Genomic DNA, 24,092 nt, shown 5'->3' on the forward strand with positions numbered 1-24,092 from the left:
ACATTTATCCTTTGCAGACATAGAACACGAATCCTTCTGAGGTGCTAAGCATAGAAATATTCAAGTATCGTTGAAGCGGAAACATCCGACTTCTCTTGCTGCTCTTCTGTCAGGAGGCTGCAGCTGAAACTGAATGCTTATTTTGGTCTCATAAACACTTTTGTATACCTGATCAACTTTTTCCCCCAGCCGGATATAAGGAAATTTTCTTAAAAGTCTTACAGAAGAGACAGACAAGACATTAGTAGGAAGGTTTTGCTTTAATTCTTTGACACATTTGTCCACACAGCTGTCTCCACATTGCTAAACGTAAAGAAAAACATGTTGAGTGCCTCAACAACTACAGAGCGCCTGCTCTCAATAGGAAGGCTGCCCGACAAGGCAGCATCCCCAGTGGTAATAAATAGACGAGATGTTGCCCTCCCTCTCCTAACCCTGGTCAGTCTTCAGCAGTCTCCCGCGGCCCCTTTCTTAACTCCCGTACAGACAAATCCAGGACCAAAGGCGCCATTAACAGGGGTGGTGATCTGGTACTCTTTTTCTGTGGGAACACAGGAAGAAAAAATTAGGCAAATTTCAAATTGACCAATCTCAAATCTTTAGGAAAACAGTGTACATCTGTTACCGGTAGTAATCGGCACAAACACTTCATGAAAAACCTCTATCGGCAGAGGGTTCCAGACTCAAACGCGTTCACACCCAAACGTCACTCGGTTCACAAGCTGCTGAAAAGGTCTCCGCTCTAAGTGCTGTCCAGGACAGTGCAATGCACTGTGGGAACCCTGGAGTGCCAGACGCGTGTGTAAGCACAGAGCAGAGCCGCTGGCGTGACGTGGCTCACCGGGGCGCTGCCTTGATGATGCTGTCCACGCGCAGGATGACCTCCGCCGCCTCCGCCGCGCTCAGCAGCACCTGCCTCTTCACCTGGAAGCTCTCCGTCACCCCCAGTGCTGCCATGTCACCGATGTCGCCATTGATCATGTCTGGGAAGGAAACGGTACATTTCTTCTCAGCCATGTGTGATTTCAAACCAAATCGATCTAGAATGCTGAGTTTTATTAATGCCATCCAGAAACTCCTGCTACGCTGATTCAAATGGTGATGCAACAATAAAAGGAGAATTAAACTGATTTTTTAAGGTGATTTGACTGAATGTGCAGTGTTCTGTTCCTTGCTTTAAATCAACATTTTTGTTTGCTACAAATCGCTGAATATTAAGAAGTTTGAAAACATGAGCACATAGGTCTTCTCAATCATGACGAGAAACATGAAAGTAACAGCATTAAGAGTTTCTCCTCCTTGGCGATGTTTTAAATATCAAACAAGTACATGATTTTTTTACAGCAAACATTCTGTCCTTAATGTTGTCTGTGTGTTTTGTAATAATTGATAAAGCACAGTCACTACACATATCTGCCCATACATTGTCTAACTCCTTCCAGTTTAGTGATGCAGGAGAGCCGAAGCCTATTCTGGCAAGCAATGAGCACAAGGCAGGATACACTTGGATAGGACAACCCTCCATCGCAGGACACAGGACACATCGCTCACACCAGGACCAGCTTATTCCCAGAAGCCAATTAACATACCAGTATGCATTTGGAAACCCACACAAACACAGGGAGAACATACAAACTCCATGGAGATAGCACACCAAGAACTGAACCCAGGACCCACTGTGCGTCGCTGATGCCAAATACCCTAAAATCAAGAAAAGGCATACTCACCTAATCCAAACGTGGTCTTTCCCTCCATATGAGCAGCCCTGAGCTGAGCCACTAAATCTGTACTATCATAGCCAGCATTGTCAGCTATAATCGTGGGAAGCTGAAACAAAAACACTCAGTTAGACTACTTTTATATTAGCAGTGACACAATAATGTAAAAGGTTCTTTTTCCAGCTTCTCTGCCCCATTCAAGAACATTTACTTCTTTTATATGCTACTCTCGTTAAATGAGGAATCTGTCTTTCCCCAAAATCAAACCGAGATCTGGGTGGCTTTCTTCTCCACAGATAAAGTTAGGGCTTTGTGAGGATCCTCTACATTCCATTACCAGGTGTCACTGGATCCTTTGCTATGCTGACATTTATTGAACTTTGTCCATCAAGATTTCTGGTGCCAGGGAGGAGCACAGGGAAGCCTGGAGCCCTGCTGCTACCGTTGTCAGATCCATACCGCACTGTATTCCTTCCACTTTCGTATGAAAAGAAGGGCAGTGAAGGAGTTGAGGCTTTTAAAACTAGTCAAACTGCCTTCATAAAAGTATTTTGCATGAAGAGACTGATGCACACTCTGAAATGTTTAACATTGAATTGAACCGCAACCCTTCCACTCTGGGTTTCTAAGCAGAAAGGGGACTTCTCTTCCTAACCAACACAGAGCAGCTCCAAATCACGGCCAGGATCGTTTTCTTCAGCAAAGCTGATGCAAGTAATGAAGTCAAACTTCTGGATCTTATGACGATGAACAAAAATACAAAGAAGTGAGTGTTGTCTTCAGTTTCAATAAGATTAAGCAGAATCAATATTGTTCTTTGAGATCTCCAATTTAAAAGCACGAACAAATGAAAACAAAGGACAACACTCAATGAGAAGAATGAACAATAAAATAAATCACCATTCGCAGTGCTTTGGCAAAGGACTCCATAGCCACAGACTCTTTGCCTGGTGTTCTGTTTGCCAGGTCTGTCACCGCCTTTGCCATCAGCATCTCTGAGCATCCTGGTAAGAGAAGAAGAGAACGGCAGGTGATCTGATAGCTCAATCTTCAACGACGACAACAAAATGAGCCGTGAGATCTGCCCTTCATCTGGGACAGCAACCAGCCCAGCCTCACCTCCGCCATACACTGTTCTAGTCTCCTTCACTGTCTGAGCCAGGACACACAGGGCATCGTGCAGGGACCTCTCTGCCTCGTCCAGGATCTGCTGCGTGGCTCCACGGAGCACAACAGTGCAGGCTTCGCCTTCAGAAAAATACAACAAAATCTCAGCTCCAGGCTCCCTGCGGACTTCCGTATGTAATAAGCTCTTGAAATAATCTGTAGAAGAGCAGTCTCATCCAGACCAGAATGGACAAACACCATCTTCCTGAAGGCTAAAAGGACCGAGCATTTTAAAGCATGATTTAATGGAAAAGCACATCAACTTAAATATTTAGACAATTTTAAGGACTTAAAAATTAGAGAAGCTACATTGACCCACGTATGGAAATGAGGTACTCAATGATGTCGGAGTAGTACGCTCCCTCTCCTCTCAGCGTTGTGGACGTGAGGCTTACCCATTGCAACCCCAGAGAAGTGGATCATCTTGTCCTCACCGATCATGACTTCCTCAATCAGCTTACAGTGACCCAGCTTCACCAACTCAGGGTGGTCAAATGTTGAGGCGATTTCTCCACCTGACACATGGGCAGTGTTTACAGAAAATTAACACACCCAATTCTCCAGAATCAACAGGGAAACACACACAAAAGGACACAAGGGGAAACTAGGTGGAAGTTTAAAGCATTTCAAGCTGGAGGCATTGTTTCACAAAGAGGTGTGGGAACACGTTATTCAGCCTTGTTGGAGAAACTGATACTCTGGCTTCCTTGGAGAGAAGTCTGGAAGACATCCTCGGATGAATTGGCTACGTGTGCATAACCTATTACACACACTTTTATACAACTTTAACAAAACTCAAGATTACTTGGTACGTGGAAAAAAATAATCACACCACACCAACCCTAGATGCCAAGTATATTTCAAACAATTGTTTTCCTTGCTCATCTATGTTTATATTTTATAAGGACAAAGTATAGAATTTCTCCTCATTTGCTAGATCAATATATGCATTGGATGAAAAAATGACTATCTACACCACATAAATGGAGTTACTGGATCCATAATTTTTTAATGTTAGGACAACAAACAGTTTTGGGAAGACCAGTGGCAACACTGCCTCAACCCAAAACCACTTTTCTAGGAACTGTAAAATGAAATTGTCTACATCAATGGTCCTCACTCCTAAACAGCTCTTAAGAGCTGATTGCTGAACAGACAGAGGTAGGAATGACAAGGTACCAGACTCTCACTGTGATCAGTGTTTGTACTTCTGTTTAAGACCTGTTGGTTGTATATTGTACAGTATATTAAACTAAATTTGCCTGAGACTGAGAGTTTGTCTGGAGTCACCCAGGAAGACAACTGAGATCTACCGTACTGGGGTGTGTTTAGAACAAATGCCTCAGGGCAGAAAAGAAGCCTTAACAAGAAATCAGGTCAAACCCTGACAGCAACCAGCACTTCCAGTTGGAAGAAAAAACCATTAACTCCAGGACCAGAACAGAGAGCCATTGGCCTGCACATACAAACCATTCTGGACTTTGCACTCATGATAAAGCCTTACCTGTTACAAGAGCCAGACGCTCCACACCAACAAAGTCAGCATGTTCAATGGCCATCACACCAGCTGAACCAAACAACTGCTCAGGGTAGTTATAAATCAGCTGCCTGGGGATCACAAGCCACAAACACACATTAACATCCACAGCCCATCAATCCTGGAACTGGAGGCCTGCTCACCTGCTATTTTTCACTCCAGCCCAGCTTAATTACCCAATTAAATACCCAGTCCTTAATTGTGAACTGTCAAATTCCTTGAGTGGAATATCTGCCAGTTCCTGGTCTTCACTCAAAAATCGGGAATTTTGTTTTACTTCCGAAATGCAACAGTCAGACGGCAACTTCCAAGAGTTGGAAATAATTCAAATGAAACCTATTACTATGTCAGTCATTTTGTATGCGAGAGCTTGGCTGAAACAAGAAGCAGAAGTGCGAGGACCTCCAGGACCAGGATTGGGAAGTATAGACTCCTGGTATAGGCTTCTCTTCCAAAACCCAAACGGTTTAGTCAACTGCCATTTTTCCCCCCAAACGTGCTCCACAGCACCCAGAGCAATCTGAGTACCAACTGGAGGAACAATCCAGCTTTTCTAACTGAAGAACTGACAAGCTCCCTTAACATTACTAGTTATTTCCATCAGAGTACCCTGTGAACCACACTGGCAATGTCCTTTCCCAGCAGTGTGTCAGTTTTACCCCCACCCATCTTTCCTCGTCCCGTTCTGCACGGATATCTGGATGCTGCTCAAAAGAGCTGTCCATCAGTGACAGAACCACAACCACAAGTTCACAGTGATATATAAGCAGCACAGCGTTTATGTGATGACAGTTTAAACGCACACAATGCTATCTTTCAATGCAATCATTTTTTTTCTTGTGGTACCAACGAGCAGTCACAAATTAACACTGCAGCTGAAATACAATCTCCTGATCTGTCAGCGTCCGGAGTAACGTCAGTTGGCTGAACGTCCTTCACTTGTCACGTACCTGTTGATGAAACAGTTGATCCCGTGCTTCAGGATGCGCTCCACCTTCTCCTTCATCTTCTCTTTCTCCGCCAGCTCAATCTCCGCCACCTTGGCTGTTGAGTCCACCCGTACCCGTGAGCCGAATATCTGAGGGCACAGACACGGGGTGCTCAGCTCGTCCCGCGACAACAGACCCAGCCAAAGGAAACGCAATTCTACTCTATGCACTGAGATTAACTGCTGGAAACTCAATAAAATTTAGTTTTACCGGTTCTACTTCTGCAAGGCCTGTTTTTTTAAATCGCTTACAAAGCAATATCATTATAGAAAACTTTCAGTATAGACTCTCAATACAAGAGAACCAGATTTAGAATGTAATTTGCACTACATTCCCATTCATAGGCCCCTTTATTTCCTATAAATTAGAAGTCTACAGTTCTAGAATTACAAGATCAATTTAATCGGTGAACGTTCACTCTTACCTTGATCTTATCGGTGTCCATGCCAGTATTTGCAATAAGTATCTTGGCATTCTCAATTCTTTTGGGCTGGTTGACACCAATCTTCTTGTCAAGCAAAAAGCCTACAAACAGGAGCAGAAATTAGCAACGCAACAACTCTCCCCATCATCTCACTGTCGAAAGGGAAGTGCAATTTAAATTCCACTTTCAGGGCAGTATAATTTAACACTTCACAAAAACAAGGCTGCATACAGGGGTGTTACTGCAGAGCTTTCTTACACAGCAAGCCAAACTCAGCCGTAGCGTAATCCCCGTGTAATACAGATGATTTTAGCTGGCCAGCTCCCAGCGTGACACTTACCCTCATCCAGGTAGGAGTCGGTCAGACTTCCGCCCAGTTTCTTGATGACGTGGATGGCCTCCAGGTTCCCCGAGCCCTTCAGCCTGAGCACGGCCTCCACGGCCAGCTTGGAGAAGTGGTCCTTGTGGTGCGTCAGCAGCTTGGAGGACAGAGTGGTCCTGGCAATGTTCAGGAGGTCTTCACAGAACTTGGTCTCGTCGTTTCTGTAGAAGCGCAAGGAAGCGGGAAAACTTGCCTCACTGGACCATTCAAGAGCAGCTATCTCCTGCCTCAGTGGCTTTTAAGTGGCAGCTGGAGGTATTCGTTCAGTTCAAGGCCCCCGACTTCTTTCACAAACAGAGCTGGATGAGATTAATTCGTTACTAGCTACCAAAGATGGGCCCAAAAAGGCCACAAATGAGAGGAGGCCCTTCTTATGTTCTTGTGCTCCTAACACTCACACTTCTCCATGGATTATACATGCTCTCACACAGCTTATTCTGCGATACAGCAAAGCAAAGCCCAAAGCGTCCTTTACATAACCACCCCCCTACTAAAACTCCCTCAAGATGCGTGTACAGCAAAATCCCAGTATCTGACAGGGATGCAGTGCACTCTACAGTGAATCAACAAATGAAGAATCAATCCTCCCCACACGTATTACTGTAAGAAAAGGATTCGATTCAGGGACTCAAAAATAGTCTTCACACTGCATTAGAAAGACTTTTGTACCTTTATTATTTTCCTTAATATAGTAACAGTGCACAACACAAAAGCATTCATTCAATTTTTCCCTTGTTGCTTCATGCAAAATGTTTACTATAAAAGGCATTACACTATGTAGACACGGCTTAAGCACTGTACATTGTTTATTTACAATACAGTGTGGAAATACATGCAATAAGGCACTGGAATATTAAAATGAAGGTAAAATGCTCCATTTACACCTTGGTGGAAAGTGGTTCTATGCGTTTTTGTGTGGTTTGCTCCAAATCCTGCCTGATGAAAATGAAAACCGAATCCCGCTATTAAATAGAGCGGCAAAAGCATTTGCAAATGAATGTATAGCGGGTTGTTACTCTACAAAACAAAAACCTGGGGCTTTTTCATCCCCGGCTGCGGTGACCCCTGGTGGAAAGACTCACACAGTTCTCCTTCTGAGGGAATCTGCTTACACGAACTGTTCAGACAAAGAAACGGCGAGCTGTTTTCACAAGCGAGCTCTCCTCACCCGTGATCCACAGCGGCCGCCTTCAGAGCTTCTCTGGCTGCTTGGGTTGCCTTCCTCCACCCAGAGATGATGATTTGAGGATGGAGCTTCTTTGCAATGAGTAGTTCAGCTTCCTGAACAACATAGACATGATTTCAAAATAAAACATCAGCTGCTGTTTTTGTCTGCATTTAAAGCACCATAACCCTTAGCACAAACTGCGTCACACTACAGTACCCTGCTCGCTCTTGAAATTGTCTCCAGTCACACTAAACCCAGGGGACTTAGAGATAACAGTGAGTATTTCTGTATTATCCTGTAACTTCTAAAAAAAAAAAAAGTGTTGTACAACAATACACTGTACATTCCAAAAAACAATCTTGATGCACATCACTTAAATGGAAAATACACTGACACTGACGTCTAGCTATAGCATAAGCAAATTGAAAGTGCTGAAAAAACTAAAAAAAGCATTTAGTACTATATTAAAAAGTGTGCACATCGCAATCTTTTAGTACAATCTCTTAATGTGTCTGTGTGTCCATCTCAAAGGTATCTTGGTTCAACAGTCTTCCAATACCTCAATGGAATTTGTGGAAATGGCTTTCATACTGAATATATTATATAGACTGAAGCACAACATACAAGGTACAGTGCAATAGCTTTCACTGTTAACACTTCAAATATCACTTAAAAGACTGTTCGAGGGATGCATTCTTTTGGTTCAAAGCCTAAGAGGCAGCACACCTGCATGACTTACCCTCAACAACTCTGCAGCAAGGACTGTGACAGATGTGGTACCGTCCCCAACTTCATCATCCTGGACTTTGGACATGTCTGAAAACACACAACGCAGTCACGCTGGGGACTCCTGTTTTTATTAAACTTCCTCTGTACCGTGTTCTTCTGCAGCAGCAAAGCCTTAGGCGGTGAATTTGAACATTTCGACAGCCCAGTCCCGATTCCAGCCTGCACAAGCTATGATGAACAGTAACACTAGGTGTTGTCAATCCCACACAGCCACTATTTCTCATTCCAGCCCAGCGGAATGACTTAACTGAAGCTTTTCCGGAACTAATGAGTGTTTAGCAGGAATAGTCTCTAGTTTTTGCTGCTCAGGAGTTTGGCACCATATTTTACTTATGAAATTCAATACTTAGAAAGCAACTTCCACTGTTTCAAATTAATTAATTAAGGGGACTCCTGCAATAAACTACATGAAACAAGACACAGATATACCTCCCCGTCTTATGATGTTAATATTATCATTTATACTGGTTCTTTGCATATTTTGGTTTGTGACTTGATTAAGCACCAGGATGTTCTAACACTGCTGCACTGACAGTCTGACCCAGAACACCATTAACCCAGGATGATTGATGACGACAAACTACTAGATGAGTCAGATGAGCCAAACAGTATCCTGTCTCTTGTAACCTTGCTTATACTCATCTCATAGATCTCACCTACATTCCGAACCTTATTTAGTAGTATTTCTTCACTTGGCCTTTGTATTATTGGTTTTCAGTTCTCAAAATGCTTCGGTAAACTGGCTAAGCCTTCATCATGTAAGTCAATGAAAGCTGGCGCAGTGCACTGCAGTACATGGGCGAGACACCCAGCTGCAGCCTGTCAGTAGGAACACAGTCACGCCTACAGCTGGGCACCCCTTATTTCCTCACACTGAACACAAACCGCACACTTACCAACCAGCACTTTCGCGGCAGGGTTGTCAACCCCAATAGCTTTCAGAATGGTGGCCCCGTCATTCGTAACTGTCACAGAGCCATCCCTTCCACTGCTGAGGAGAATCTTGTCCTGTATAGAAGACCACAGGCTCCATTAGAACAAGAAACGTCAGGACCCATCTGTCCACCACACATGCTGGGTTTAGGACTTCATTTTTTGCCTCACAGCATCGTTACCACTTCGTAGCCCGCTAAAGAAAACCAGTTCAACCGTTTCCTGAACTGCACTGGTTCTCAGTCCTGGTGACCCACACACCTGCTGGTTTCCATTTCACCCCACATTAATCAGATATCTCAAGCCTTAAGTGATCTAAGAATTTGCTTCATTGTTACATTTGCATTTTGTTTCTAGTCACAGGTTTGGGATTTTATTTCTCTTACTAAATATAGCTGTTCAAGCCCCAACACTTTTAAGATAAGGGAACAAAGAGATAAAATTAATCTTATTGAGTCAATGAGAGGTTTGAACAAAATCCAGCTGGTGTGTGGCTCACCAGGACGAATCACTGGAATCACTGCTGTAAAGCATGGGGAGTGAGGATCATGCCCGAGTCGGGTCTAAAAAATGTGAGAAATAATTATGCTGCAATTATACGACTTCAAACAAATGTCCAAAATCAGTGCAAGTGTATCAGGACAGGGACACTGTGCTGTAGGAAGACATGATAATCTACTGTATAAGAATGTAAACTAAGAATAAGAACTGGATTCTTATGTTGAAAATTGGATAAGAATCCCAACTATTTGGTCAATAAAAATCCCATGGCACCGCAAGGGTGTGAAAACTCTTGCCTCCTGGCTATACTCCACTCTGGGTTAACACAATCTGGCCTAACTCAAGTTTGCTCTTAAGTCAACTGGTCAACCAGCTCTTAACATCTCCCACTGGTCTATAGCAAGGTGGGGCTACCGGTCCATCAGCCAGTATACAAAATACCTTCCAATCTTAACTTTTAATCCTGTAAATATCACAATTTGTACTTCAATGGGTGGGCTTTTGCATATTTTGCTTTGCAACCTGATTAAGTACCAGGATGTTCTAATATCGCTGCAGTGACAGTGACACATTGCACTGCTTTGACATTTCATTCTGAAAGCTTCAATCGCTGAGCAGCATTAAATGTCAAGTATGATATTGTGCTGTTGAATCATCCAGTAGTGAGCATGTTGATAGAGGGATATTGAACACAGACGTCTTTTCCATTTAATACACAGTCTGTGGAATCATTGATAACGACACATACCATTCCCTTCGGTCCCAAAGTGCTTTTCACCAGATCTCCAATGGCTATGGCACCAACAAAGGAAGACTAGAAAGGGAAAGAAACACAGAAAAAAGTAACATCCTGTACTGGGATTCTGCACAATGAAAACAGCTGTGTGCGTTCTTCAGGTACCTGCTGTAAGGAGCAGCACTTACCAGTCGGGCTGTTTCTGCTTTCTCCTCATCTGCACCAGATCTAAAGATGTTCACGGGAGCCAGTGAGAGGGATGCCTGCAGAGAAACCAGGTTCCGACATTACTCAAGTTTTAAAGGTCTATTTAAACCTGTTATTATGTATTTACGAAACCAAAAATAATACAACTATACCAAAACATCATTTTCTAATAGTGGGCTGTAATTATTTACTGGCCGTCTTTTAAAGTACTAAAATACCAATCTGATTCACTGGTTCATTTACCACTGAGGTAGTACGTAGCGCACAGAAAGTGAAAAGCTACCTTTAGATGTACTCTGTGATGAGCGTATTCGACAAAATCACAGCCTCTAACATGCGTAGCTGTCTAATAACCACGACCACTACTGAACACTCCTGGAAGCGCGTCTCTGCTAAAAAAAATCGCCTCAAAACGACAAGCAAAGCCAAAACACGGGATTGTAGAGCAAAAGAGAATCACGGCGAAAACAAGGCAAACTAAAACTCGGGAAATAAATCGGCCTCGGAGAGTCAATGTTTATAAAAATCGCCAACGAGACAGAAAACAGCGAATACGCAGTATTTTAAAATGTCCCGTGGAGGAATGATCTGCCGAAGAAGTAGAACCTATTTTTCTGAGGCAAGTGCAACGTAAAAACAATGCAGTCGTTACAGAAAAAAGTAATCAAAGCGTATTTATTGAACTCCCGTTAATTCTGACTAAAGAGCATATTTCTCGCATTTTTCCCCCATTTTCAGCAGCTTCCTAGACCTTACATGGTACGATCGGCGCTCGCCAAGGTCCGCATCGCGCTGTGCGACAGTAGTCCCTCCCCTCCTAGAAACAACTAGAATCTCGGCAGGGCCTCCGCTTTCTCACTTCGATGACAGTTATGCCAGATTGATTTCTCGGTCTTAATAACTCTGCCAACAGCCCGAGGTCTACAATGAAGCTGCGATTCAACGACTTACATTTTGATGTTCTTATAAAGGAATTCAGTGCGGCAAGGCCTACAATGAGCCGTGGCCCATCCATGATCTTGCAAAAACCGGTAGCTGCTTTTCGTTCATTGTAACCCTTCACGGCTGTAATTAGTGCACGCTTTTTTTCTTCTTATAAGGTTCACATGACGAACTACACCGTTAACCCAACTCTCCTTTGTGTGTACATTGAGAAGTTTTTTTAAAAAAATCATCTCGGGATCTTTAACCAAAACCGAGAACAGCCTACAGGAGCCCATGTGCTACCTTCCACGCCGAGCCGAGACCTTAAGTCCGGAATCTTACGCTGGAAAATCGATTCCAGAGCTACAGTGAAAAACTGGACTCTTATGACTGTAAATGAGTAGTTTTCAATCTGAAGATTTGACTATTAATTCATAAATGAAGACGCTTACCATCTTTCCGCCGGTACAAAGCACACAGCCACACAATCAACTGTCTCCTTGCGGCGGCAATGGCGTTTGTTATGACGTCACCGCGTAAGGCCTCGCCTCTCCTGACGCTGCGCGTATAAGCTTGAAGTGTCGATTCCTACCAGCTCAAAAAAGCTCTCCCGTTCGCTTAGATCACAAATTATATTCTATATCACGAGCATTACAACTGAAACAAATATGCAACGTCACCAGGAAAGAAAACGAGAATATATATATTTTAATGAGCCATTTTATATATTGAACAGGTATTTAATAGGCGAATTCATGATCGACATCGGTAATCAGCTTGGTTGTGCAACAAAAAGTGTACTGTAAAAGTCACAGGCTAGTGGCGTGTCTGGCCATACAATTGCTCGCTGAACAAGTGCGTGCCCGTTCACAAGTCTTAATATTTCAAAATGTATTTTTATTTTATTCAAAACAGACAGACAGGTTTCCTATGATGTTCAGTGTGAATGCTTGTTAAAATGGAAGAACTTACTGTTGTGATAAAAAGAGGAAATTTGATATAGTGGGAATTTATGATTATGCACTCATCACAATCACACGGAGCTTTTCTCAGCATTTCTTATGCCATTTACCTTTTCCGCATTTGCCCATAAGTATATTGAACATATAAGCTTTGTGAATGGTATCAACCCTGAACCAACGTCTGACATCCAGAACTGCTCTCATTCAGCCACTGCAGTTCGAAATGTGACCGACTGGGCCTCCGCAGAAGGAAACAAAACTTGGGACTGTGGGAGTGTCTCATACAGCATCATTCTGTTTATCAGATCATCAATTAGTAAGAGCCCTTTAGTCAGAAATATGGAAAAAAAAACAATCTAGCGAGAGGCTGTGTAAAGCTCTGTGTGCCGAGGTTGTTAGAAACAGGACAGCTGAAGTCGAGTATCTGTGACGTTCAGGACAGGCCAAAGAAACAAGTATGTTTCACAAGTATGAAACAAGCAAGCAGATTGATGTAATCATCAGTTAGCACTGGAGATGTAGAGCTCACCTGGAATGGAAACCAGCAGACAGGACTCCCGCAGGGCCAGTGATGGGGACTATTGTATTATTGTGCACTACTACTGATATTAGTATCAGTCTTGTCACAGAGGTCATGGAGCAATGCAAAGTAACCAGCACTTAGTAGGGCAAATGAACAGCAGTTATCCCTGGGCAGGAATTAGGCTGGTGGAATACGTTGGCGATATCCTCTTTGCTAAATGTTTGTTTCTGCATCTCACTGTGGAAGCATTAAGGTCCCTAATATTCTAGATTGAATAACTAAATTTGGTAACTTCTTTTGGTAACTAAATGGGAACTGCTAGACATTTTTCTTCATTTCCTCTGCAATTATGTATCTGTTATGTTTACTTTCATGCAGCAAAACACCTTCTGAGTAAAATGAGATTCTTCATCAGAGCATCAGATTTAGTGCAACCGTAACTTTCTTTCCCAGTGCAAAACCAACAAATCAGAATTTTGGGACATACCAAACAGAAAATATATGAAAACAAAAGACATGCACACCTATAATTCAGAGTATGAAGTATTCCTTTAGAGTAATATTAATCACTACCACCTCGAAACCTGATCATACAGACAGATGAGAGGATGAGCTCATGTTTGATGACAATTCCAAAGATGTCAATAAAAAGCGGGTCTGGTAAATAAAGGTGTTTAGCTCACTGTACAGTTTGTATTGGATATTAAATGATTCACTTGTGCTACCCAATAAATGTTAATAAAGGATATTAGCTATTATTAGCATAATAACTTTGGTACATGATATATCACACCTTTAGCATTTAAACCTGTTAAAAAGGTCTGGTGTTTAAAAGCACTGTTATGTTATCAAACCACACATTCAGGCACTGAAACTATTTTCAGCATTATCTTATCTTCTAATACAGGTGTATTCAAATTTGTCACATTCATTAAGGTTCATTAAATCATATTACTGCAGCCTATGCTGAAACAGAGGCACAGGAATGTGTACATGCCCATGATGTAAAAAGCACATGAAATATTTGTGCATCAAAATATGTAGATTACAGGAGAGAGGATTCTTTGAATTTACGATTTGCATCAGTTCAAAAACTGGGTCAATTTTTGTGTTTTACAGGATTTTGTACCCTCTTGGTAAGAGGACCTAACACACTTAAAGACACCCTTTTCCAACACAAACATCACGTCACAAAAAAAACATTGTAGATTTTTTTTATTGCCATGCTACAAAAAATAATGTTGGCACAGATGGCATTTGACAAGATGTAGATATCACAAAATACACTTTTTTTCCTCATAACATTTGTTTTCAAAAATTGGACCATTCTGGTGAACCAATATCCATACCTGAAAAATGCAAACATCAAAATACATTTAAATTAAATGTTTGTACTTGACAGTGGTATAGCTCTGTGTGTGTTGGTTCATTTGGTGCATAGTTATTCTCCTGAATAACACAGGGAAGAGATAACAAAACAATTGAAAAGTAAAATTTTCACCTATAATGAACCCCAAAGGCATTTGTTCAAGGAACATCGTTTCCAAAAAATGGTTTGGCAAGGGTTTTTGTTTTAAACTACAATTTAATTGATTTAATAAACAAAATCTATTAAACTACTTTTATACACACTTCCTACATTTAGGCATTTTTATGGTAGGTAGAAAAACTATCATTTTTAATAATGCATGTTAGAACATATAATAAATCTTACAATATAATACAAGGTAACTGATGAAACATTTGTCTTGAGACTTAAAATACTATGAAAATGTCTGACAGTTTCATATATGGTAAACTTTTTTTTTTTGCTGCCATTATCATTCCCATAAGGACACTTGATCTTACTGGAGGGTACCTAAAAGTCAGCCAGCAGACCTGCCAAAAAATTATTCATGATTTCTAGTTATGGATAAGATACAACGAATGTTTCAATTTAAACAGCTGCAATGATTTTATCAAAGCGTTTTTTCCAGCTTGCATGCAGAAGGCAGAATAAACATGCCTGCTTGTCCAGAGGTACAGAGAGAGTATTATTAGGTGGAACTCAAACACAATTGCTCTTACAATGAGAAAGCAGCCTACAATCTTTTTAGCACACATTCAGAAGGTAAATGTACCGTTTCCTTTCAAAGAATGTGAAACTCGGCAGATACGCAGTGGAGATGCACTGTCAGTAAACAAAATGGGTTCTTCAGGTACTGAAACTGAACAGGTAAAAAACAAACAGCATGTAATGTGTTATTCAAGAAAAGTGAATAGAAAAGTAAAATTGAAGACATTGCTGACTTTTACCAAGACACCAGTGGCGCGCCGTGACAAAACCAACCCGGTTCATATGGCCCATGCCTTCCCAGCTCGTTTAACCGTAACACATTCAGTGCAATAAGTATACACACCTACAAAATTAGATATATAACATTAATATAGAGACGATGAGAGATGGAGAAAAACTTCAGTGGCGAGTCAAATAGAAATAAAAATGTTTTGAACAATGTAACATTTGATCCCGTGAAAGATCCAGCAGTACAATAATTTAATTCCACTTTAGCCGCAAGAAGTCTATCACCACCTTCTTCCAGCGTCAGCACAAGTATTCTTGCTGTATAGTATCTCTTTAATGACAATATCAAGACAACTAATTTGCCATGTTTTATGAGCAAAAAAAAAAAAGGGAAAATTTATACAAGATGCTTCTTCTAACACGTCCTGTTCACAGTCTAAAACCTACGGATTAATACATGGAATAATCCACACAAGGAGCACCTTTTAGAGTGGTTCAAACAGGAACTTACTGCAGACCGTACCACAGAAGCATCTCGGGTCTAACCAGGGACAGAATCCACCTTAACATGAGAGACTACAGCAACAATAAACCTGTTCTCCTTCTGGCTAAATTACATGGTAGTCAAATGGAAGTCACATGACAGAATAACCTGCGGAAAATCACTCCTGGCCAACATACAGATGAACATGACTGGCTAACCTTCACAGAAACTGCTGTCGTTCTTTTTAACTGCTGGCTACTTGTTTTACAAGTGAGAGTGAACTGATGTTCAATTTTAGATCACGAGGACCACTTGGAGAGCAATCTGATGTCCTCAATGGCAAGACACCGCTGGAAATGGGACAAAGATGATCATTAAATCTCATTTTGGAGATTTTTTTCTTATTCCACCAAATCACAGAGTCACCGAAAAAGGAATGTTTAAAACAACCAACCCCCCCCCCCCAGAAAATATCAGATCATCATAGAATAAGATAGTGTTACATGGCAAGTACCTGGTCTACTTTAATTCCCTTTAAAGTCAGCACAACGTACAGTGTAAATCCATGACTAGCTTAAAGTCTCCAAAAGCTACTGTATTTGGAAAAGAAAGTAAAATATATCTGAAGCCCTTCTGTCCTTAAGAGTTTTGTTTTTATCTGGAAAAAAAGGTGCAACTTCACACAGTGCTATCTAGGCTCACATAGGCAGGTCAGTACTGTTGTGTCGTGTTTTCCTTGAAGTACCATCATCGCGTGGCAGTGCCTTCTGCAAACTAGACATGGCAGCAGTCCGCTCGATGTCTATCACTGCATACAGTTCTGTTCTGCGAGTCGGAGTCTGTGGGAGAGGGGTAGTGGGGGTTTTGGGGGTCTGAGGGTTATCTGAATCACTGCCTCTCTCCATCTCCACCTCAATGTAGTTGAGCTGTCTGTGCTCCAGACTGGGCCGCCTAAAGTCAAAGTTAAATACTGTTGGGGTGCAATCCCGGCGCCGCGCGCTTTCCAGCTTGTGGGCACTCAGGGGGACCGTTACATTCTCCGTGTTGACGTAGTTGTGCATGGGGTCCAGGTTGTGATGGTAGCCATTCAGAGATGGCGTCTTTGGTCCAAAACTGTCTTCCTCCTCCTTGTTGGGTTTTTGGGCTTCCCAGACAGGAGGCAGGGAGGGGAGGTTCTCATAGTTCAGAAGAGCAGTTCTCCTCTGTGCAGAATTATTAGCGTTCTGAGAGTCCACACTATTTGGCGTTGGGATGGGCATCCTGCACCTGCGGCCTGCAGGGGCACTGGGCAGAGCCAAGCCATTGACGTTCTCGTACACCAGTTTATTGCTAGGCGGCCCGTCCTTGCGCTCGTCGCTGTCGTAGCCCGTGTCCCAGTCCGCGGGGTTGGGGTTGGTGCCGGCGCTGCCTGCGGCCACCCCGTTCACGGGACCCGCGGGCTCCGTGGCCTCACCCCCGCCGGCGCCGCTCGCCTTCTCCAGGCCCAGCTTCTCCTGCTTCTCCTTCTCCATCAGCTGCCTCTGGACCGGCGTGGGCCCCAGGACGAACGTGACCGCGTCGGGCTCCAGCAGCACGTGGGGCTCGCGCTCGTCCGGCGAAGCCAGCGGCCCGCTGGCGCCGCTCTCGGGGCTGGACAGCCGGAGGTCCAGAGGCGCGTGGGCGCTGCAGCGATTCCGCCGCTCCTCCGGCACCCCCGTGGTGTTCACGTACGTGTGGACCTGCGGAAGCGAAAACGGAAAAGCTTATTTTCCCCAAACATGCCATATTGGAGATCCTGCCACACCCAATCCCATTTGCAGTGGCTCTAACTGGATCTTCAGAAGTGCTTGCTTCTCTGTTACAGACAGCTCTCTACTCTTCATCTTAGTCTATGCCTTCTAACTCAAGAAGCAGACCCCAAAATCAAACTCCAAACGCTGGCACCTAGGCTAATAGACAGCCACAGCCCTGTGCACCTAGGCTGTACAGTCACGAGTCTTAAGTTTTCACAACAAATGCAACATGTAACACCTGTCAGCCAGTTGTCCTAATACTTATGCTCACCCAAAGGTGGGACTGAACACAGCAAATGACATTTTTCAAACATAACTAAACATAGGAAAAATAACACCCAGAAACAAAAGCTGTAATTCTATACTTTTGCCTCATTAGGGGGGCAGAGTGGTGGCTCTGTGGCTAAGGATCTGTGCCTGTGGCTGGAAGGTTGCCGGTTCAAATCCCACGGCCAACAGAGGAATCCTACTCTGTCCGGCTCCTGAGCATGGCCCTTAACCCCAACTGCTCCAGGGGCGCTGCACAATGGCTGACCCCACGCTCGGAGCCCAAGCTTCTCCCCCGTCTGTGTGTCTCATGGAGAGCAAGTTGGGGTTTGCGAAAAGAAACTCCTAATGCAAGAAATTGTATGTGGCTAATAAAGTGATCTTATCTAATTAATCTTTTGTTCTGAAAGAAATGTTATGGGTACACAACAAAAATGACAGATTTCACTTCACTGTCCCAATAATTATGCTCTTCACGATATATAATTTATAGAGCCACAAGCTTCCCTGTCTGGACAACTGGGTCTTTTAACATGTTCTGTAGCATTAAAAGTACTGCATGGCACTTCAGGTACATCAAGTGTCACTGAAAACAATCAGCCGAAATCACATGGTCTCCCTATATAGATATTGTAGAATCAGACCTTTTATTGACAGGCATACAAAATCATTTTTAAAAATCAGGTTGAAAATAATAAGAGGACGTCTGTCAAAAAGTAGTTTACAATGTGTCCTAACAGATCAAAACCAGGATTTATACAGAGTGAGAAATCTATAAGGAAGACGTTTTCATTTACATTTACAAAAGCAAAGTGAATCATTAAAACAATATTATCTTAACATTCTTGAGTTTTGTCCACTAGGGGTCCCCACATAGCAGGAGTTTCACTCAAGATAGCACTGGGTGATGAAGAGTGCTAAATCCTTTTTTCTGTGCATACAGCCTGTGCGGGTACTTTTGCATACTTCATGTGGACAATGAAAAGTTAATGATTTTTGTGCACTAACAATAATAATAAAAAACTCCAATAACGAGAAAGATTGTCTACAGCGTTATTATTATTTAGGAAAGACTATTTTCAGCTGGAGCAGGGTGTGATCTCATTACAGTGCACTGTTATGTCTAGAACACTAAATCAACAGTGTAAGACATAACAGTGAATTAAAGAACAGAAATAATAATTTATGTAATTCCTGTTGAGACTGAAAGCAAGAGAATTAGTAAGAATCATCTTCATTCTGATTGCCTCCTCATGCAAAATACAGAAAGGTTTTTTTCCCTACACAATTACTAAGTCACTCTGATCACGATTAGTACGAAATAACAGTTCAAATTCACTACCAATGAATTGGCAGTAGACAATAACGCAATATTCCCCAATGAGAATAATGCAAGTATAAGCAAGACATGATCTGCTGTTAAAATTGTGATGTGGAAATTTTATTACCGGTTCATCGGCGACCAAGAGAGGATGTGTTGACTCCTCTCCCACGGAGGGAAGCCGGGTGCTCCCCACCGAGGGGTGTCTGCTGGAGGGGCGTGATGAGGCGTCGCCGAAGGAGGGGTACCGTGGGCACCCATTGGGCAGTGTGGAAGCCACGAAACCCGGAGCTGAAACAACACACAAAAAAAACAAAATCAACAGAAAGCCCCATGAAGGTCAAAGAAACTCACGGACACTGCAGGTATGGACTGTGGATTTTAATGCCCAGTAAGGTATGAATGTTAGATTTGGATATTTGAGAATAGTTTGATTCACAAGACTATACCTATGGTCATATTTCAAATTACAGCATCTGAATGAAAAAAAAACACTTTTTTATTAAAGAGGAAAAGGCTATGAAAGCAAAATAAACACCACTCCAATATATTTTAGATAATGGAAAACAATGTACTGTCTCTTTTGTTATAGCACACGTGGTCTTTTCAGAAGGCAAATAAAAACCGAGAGCAGGGTGAGTGAATACACCTCTGAAACAAAGTCAATTTCTCCCTTTGGTTCATGGCTCACACAACAACCTTTTAAGATAAGATAAGATCACTTTATAAGCCACATATAATTTCTTGCATTAGGACTTTGTCTTTTCGCACACCCCAACTTGCTCTCCATGAGACACAGACAGGGAGAGAAGCTTGGGGTCGGAGCACAGGGTCAGCCATTATACGGCGCCCCTGGAGCAGTTGGGGTTAAGGGCCTTGCTCAGAGGCCCAACGGAGTAGGATTCCTCTGCCGGACACAGGATTTGAACCGGCAACCTTCCAGCCACAGGTGCAGATCCTTAGCCACAGAGCCACCGCTCCGCCTTTTAAAAGGACTACAGGTTCCTCTCGGCTGGAGTACAAATTGCTACATCGACCTTGCTACTGACAAAACCACTCTGAAAGAAAACTGGCCGAGGACAACTACATCTCTGCATCTCTGCCTAATACAGCAAAGTTGGGCTGCTGCTGCTTTCAATTCAACTCACATAGAGATTACTCAGCGGTTACCACCTCCCTGGCTCACTTACTAGTTGGGGTTCGGGGTGTCCTGGGGATGTCTGGGTCTGTCTGGCTGGGGTTTCTCTCCATCACTGGTTCCTCCACCACACTTATACTGTTATTTTGCATGATTTCCTGGAGCATGTTGAATATCTCCTCTGCACGGGCACATTTAAATGCAAATATACCTAAAAATGAACACAACAGAAACTGTTTTCCCCCTGAAGTCAACATGAAAACAAGAATTCACGCAAAAGAGAAACATTACACCAACACGATCGCAAACACACACAAATGCACAAAAAACACTGGTTTATGGTTTCTGCTGACCCTGACACTCAAAAACAACAAAAAAAGCAAAACGGAGGAAACAAAAATAAAGGCTCAAGAAAACATCTTCTGGGTGAACAACACAAAACAACTAAGCTAAGATATGACTAATAAAAAAATGTTTTGTAACACACAAGTAACATCCACCTATGACTGGTCCAGCAATAGTGTTCACTGCAAACAGCAATACTGTAAAACTCTCCAGTATTGCTCCAAATTGTTGCGAACAGCGCAGGCAGACCAACTTACCATTACTAGTACAAATACCAGTTATGTCCAGGCCCAGCTCTCATTTGCTCATCCTTTGTAAGCATTAAGTTAAAGTTGACATTCTCACATTAACAATGACACAGTCCATCAGTCACGTGTTGTAAAAAGAGATACTGAAAAGACACTGACAATTCTGGCAGATGCAGGTACCCTGCATGGTGTGAGCACAGCAGTGCTCAAATTGCCTCAAACTAACTGGAAGAATTTGCAGGCACCGTTTTGTCATTTTTGCCTTCCCACGTTATGGAGGAAAAATGATTACAGACAGTAAAATTGTCATAGTTTAGTTTCCCTAAACAGCACATTAGCCTTATTAACCCTTGTGTTAGAAAGCTACAGAGCTTAATATTTCCACTATAACACCACAGTACTACATTTTAACAGATTACATTGTACAGTTCCGAAAGATGGCACCAATAGTCTTCGTAGATCATTGTTAATAACATGTTGGCTGAAAATGATAAACGTTTGCAAATCTTTTTCGACACCCACTGTAGCATCTATAATTTATTACCACCCATTTAACACAGCCAGAGCTCTGCAGCGAGTGAGGATTAGACATTGAAGCACGTGCAGAGGGATGATTACTGTCATTAGGCATTACCTCGTGTGTGAACGGATTTGTGCGTGGACGCTCTGAAACGACAGGAATGCAGGAACCGCGACTCGGTCACAGGCAAGTACTGAAGGAAGAGCTCCCGAACACCGAGGCGTGTACAGGTGCACCGGCGCGTACCTTGGCCAGTCTGGCACCGCCTCCCGCTCTCGAAGGAGAAGAGGTTGGAGTCGTATCCGTAGCGCCGGAGGCAGAGGTAAGGCCACTTCACGGCGTCGCGTTTGCGGGTGTGCAAAATCAGCTCCGTCTCCGTCAGCTCCATCACGCCAGAGCCCAGCTCGTTGCCATCGTCGTCCACGTTGGTCACCTTGGGAGGCGGGAAGGAAAAGTAAGGTACGGTATGGGCGAAAAATGGCAGACAAGCCCTGAAATCCAGACTGTTGCTGGTTCAAATCATCTGCCGGGCGAGGCTTAAGACTCCTCCCCCACCCCAAGTGGCGGCAGCACAGGCAGGGGAGCCCCAGCGACTACCCGGCAGCGAGAGCTGCGGCAGTCCTCCCGCATCAGATAACCTGCTGTCGGGACTGTGGGACTCCCAGCACAGAACATGGCAGATTAAGTCCTAATCCACGTGTTTCGTAGGAAAATAGCCCCGTCCACCATGCGTTGGTAGGAGGGCTGCTGTGGTAATGGACCAACTCATTAGTAGCTAGTTGTTAGCTACTATCAGAGACTATTCTTAGTTTTAAATTTGGGGAGGTATAAAAAGAATAATTCAGATCTTGTTTTAAAAATACAAACCTACAGTATATGGCTAACTCATTCTTGTGGGTACTTGAAATATAATCAATTGTAATCATAAAAACGACCAATTCGGTTAAGTCATTGAGAGCAGAGGCAAAACAAACTGAAGACTGAAGCTGAGACGACAGCTCTCCCGGGCACCACAGAGCCTTTAAACCCTGTAGCAGCCTTACAAATTGGGTCTCAAGCACAGTTGCTAGAGTGTCTGTTCTCAGTTACATACCTGGCTCAATTATTTGTCAGCAAAACTAACACTTTTAACCAGGCTGTGAGGTAACCATACTTTTAATGAGGATAACATCACGTGTAATCAACTGTAAAAGAGCTTCAGAAAAATCCTGTGTGTGTCCAATTTAGAAAAAAATGTTTATTGACTACTCGAGGTAGAACAAAAACCAGGAAAGACAATACTCTTAAGGAACCGAATCCGAGAGCCCTGGACTGCAATGCTTGTACAAAGTATCCACTTTGCAATTTAGATTCACTCCAGCTCCAGCCTGGAGCAGAGGCAGATTCTAAACCAGGACAAAAACTCACAATAATAGGTGACAGCAAACACTTTTATTTCTCAATTGACACAGCTTACAACTAAACAACAGATGCGCATTCAATTTTATTTAGTTGAAAACACACAACCTACATCAGTGGTAAAAGTAATGAAAGTATTTCAAAGCTCCGACAGAAAAAGATTGCTTCAGGAAACATATCAGGATTAACAGTGTGCCCTAGCAAATTGTTCCAGTTCTGAGATGCCTTTAAACAGATTTCGTAAACAAACAGCTGACTAGCCCAGCCAGAGCTGCTGAACTTGTTTACAATCATTTCACAGAATGATGTCACACTCACTTGCGCCTTGAGCTCAGACCCACCTTAAACTTGTTTTGATGGTTATCTGGGATAGACTCTTTATCTGGACAGCTACAGCAGCTACCCATGGCTTCTTCAGAAGACCATTTGATCTCTGAAAAACAAAAGAGAAAAACATTCACCTTAGGCAGACAGACATCAATGACACTAAGGATAGTGCAGGCAACACAATACAGACTGTTATAAAACCCACAAAAATGATCAATACAGATAGATGAAAAGGCAACATTAAAATTGAGTTAGAATTGATTGAGGACAGAATCACACACCCTCATACCCTTTCAATGCGTAAAATGTTCACAAAGTACACTAACCAAAATTAACACAATACTTAGTTAGCAAACACATGCGTTGTTTCTCATAATGGCGGTAGGGTCTAAAGGAAAATTCCACAGGGTTACAGCTTATCATTCTGGAAAGAAATGTCAAGCAGCTGAGAGCCTGAAGTTATGAGCCTTGGTTGGAATGCTTCATTAAGTTCTTTTTACTGCTTTGCCTTTAAGCTCAGATATACCCGAAACTCATGTGGACTCATAAAGGCACTGAAGATTACGAAGTAAATGGTGGGTTTTTTTCTTCCATACAAGAGGTTCACCAGTAAGTCACACCCACCTTGACTTACAGGAAGACAAAACGGTTGTGTTTACTTCGTTTACTGTGACAAATCCAAATCCTGATGTTTTTAGAACAACCGGGAGATCACTATTACCATGCGGTAAGTAGTAACATACAGGAGAAATACCTCTCATTACTCATTAGTGTCATGAGTCTGTTTTCTGATAATGCACTGTCTCTGGGGCACGATATTGATCCTCCACTGTTCCTGCTGTACTGCCCTTGTATGTCCAGCAGGTGGCACCAGGGGCTCTGTCAGTCCGGGAACATACCTAGATCTGGCCATCAATATTCCTGGTCCCTTGCCCAGCACCTGGACCACAGTCATACTTCACTGTACCATCACGCCACCACACTTCTGATGATGTGAGCCTGAAAAAAAAAGCGAGATCTCATTTGCA

The 24,092-nt window shown here is 42.8% G+C and overlaps 2 protein-coding genes and 1 long non-coding RNA gene across 6 annotated transcripts in view; all 3 read right to left on the reverse strand.

Annotated features, from left to right (window-relative positions):
* Positions 1-241: 241 nt before the first annotated feature.
* Positions 242-12,558, reverse strand: cct2 (chaperonin containing TCP1, subunit 2 (beta)). Its single transcript, XM_088646598.1, has 17 exons — positions 12,548-12,558; positions 11,308-11,401; positions 10,533-10,607; positions 10,357-10,422; positions 9,071-9,182; positions 8,125-8,201; positions 7,386-7,498; positions 6,176-6,378; positions 5,836-5,936; positions 5,373-5,500; positions 4,390-4,493; positions 3,281-3,400; positions 2,838-2,966; positions 2,619-2,722; positions 1,728-1,827; positions 842-983; positions 242-541 (listed from the first exon to the last, which is right to left on the reverse strand). Exons 1-17 carry the CDS (start codon positions 12,556-12,558, stop codon positions 511-513), a joined length of 1,710 nt encoding a protein of 569 aa, XP_088502724.1. The 3' UTR covers positions 242-510.
* On the reverse strand, positions 6,869-7,379 carry LOC148654713 (uncharacterized). The gene is made up of 2 exons (XR_015941119.1): positions 7,244-7,379; positions 6,869-7,149 (listed from the first exon to the last, which is right to left on the reverse strand). It is a non-coding gene; the product is annotated as an uncharacterized LOC148654713 (long non-coding RNA).
* A 1,602-nt stretch (positions 12,559-14,160) lies between the features above and the next one.
* frs2a (fibroblast growth factor receptor substrate 2a) overlaps positions 14,161-24,092 on the reverse strand; it is a 50,007-nt gene continuing 40,075 nt past the window's right edge. For 3 of the 4 annotated variants that reach the window (XM_088644585.1, XM_088644587.1, XM_088644586.1), the window contains exons 2-7: positions 23,964-24,063; positions 23,079-23,170; positions 21,586-21,772; positions 20,279-20,437; positions 19,216-19,379; positions 14,161-17,446 (exon numbers count right to left, since the gene is read on the reverse strand). In XM_088644585.1, coding sequence (XP_088500711.1) covers positions 16,427-17,446; positions 19,216-19,379; positions 20,279-20,437; positions 21,586-21,772; positions 23,079-23,144 — 1,596 coding nt within the window. In that variant the 5' untranslated portion in view covers positions 23,145-23,170; positions 23,964-24,063 and the 3' untranslated portion in view covers positions 14,161-16,426. Of the gene's footprint in view, positions 17,447-19,215; positions 19,380-20,278; positions 20,438-20,828; positions 20,882-21,585; positions 21,773-23,078; positions 23,171-23,963; positions 24,064-24,092 lie in introns of those variants that run through there. The other variant, XM_088644588.1, reaches the window with a different exon arrangement.

Source organism: Lepisosteus platostomus, chromosome 9 (genome assembly GCF_059453375.1).
Source record: "Lepisosteus platostomus isolate fLepPlt1 chromosome 9, fLepPlt1.hap1, whole genome shotgun sequence".
In the NCBI taxonomy this organism is placed as follows: Eukaryota; Metazoa; Chordata; class Actinopteri; order Semionotiformes; family Lepisosteidae; genus Lepisosteus; species Lepisosteus platostomus.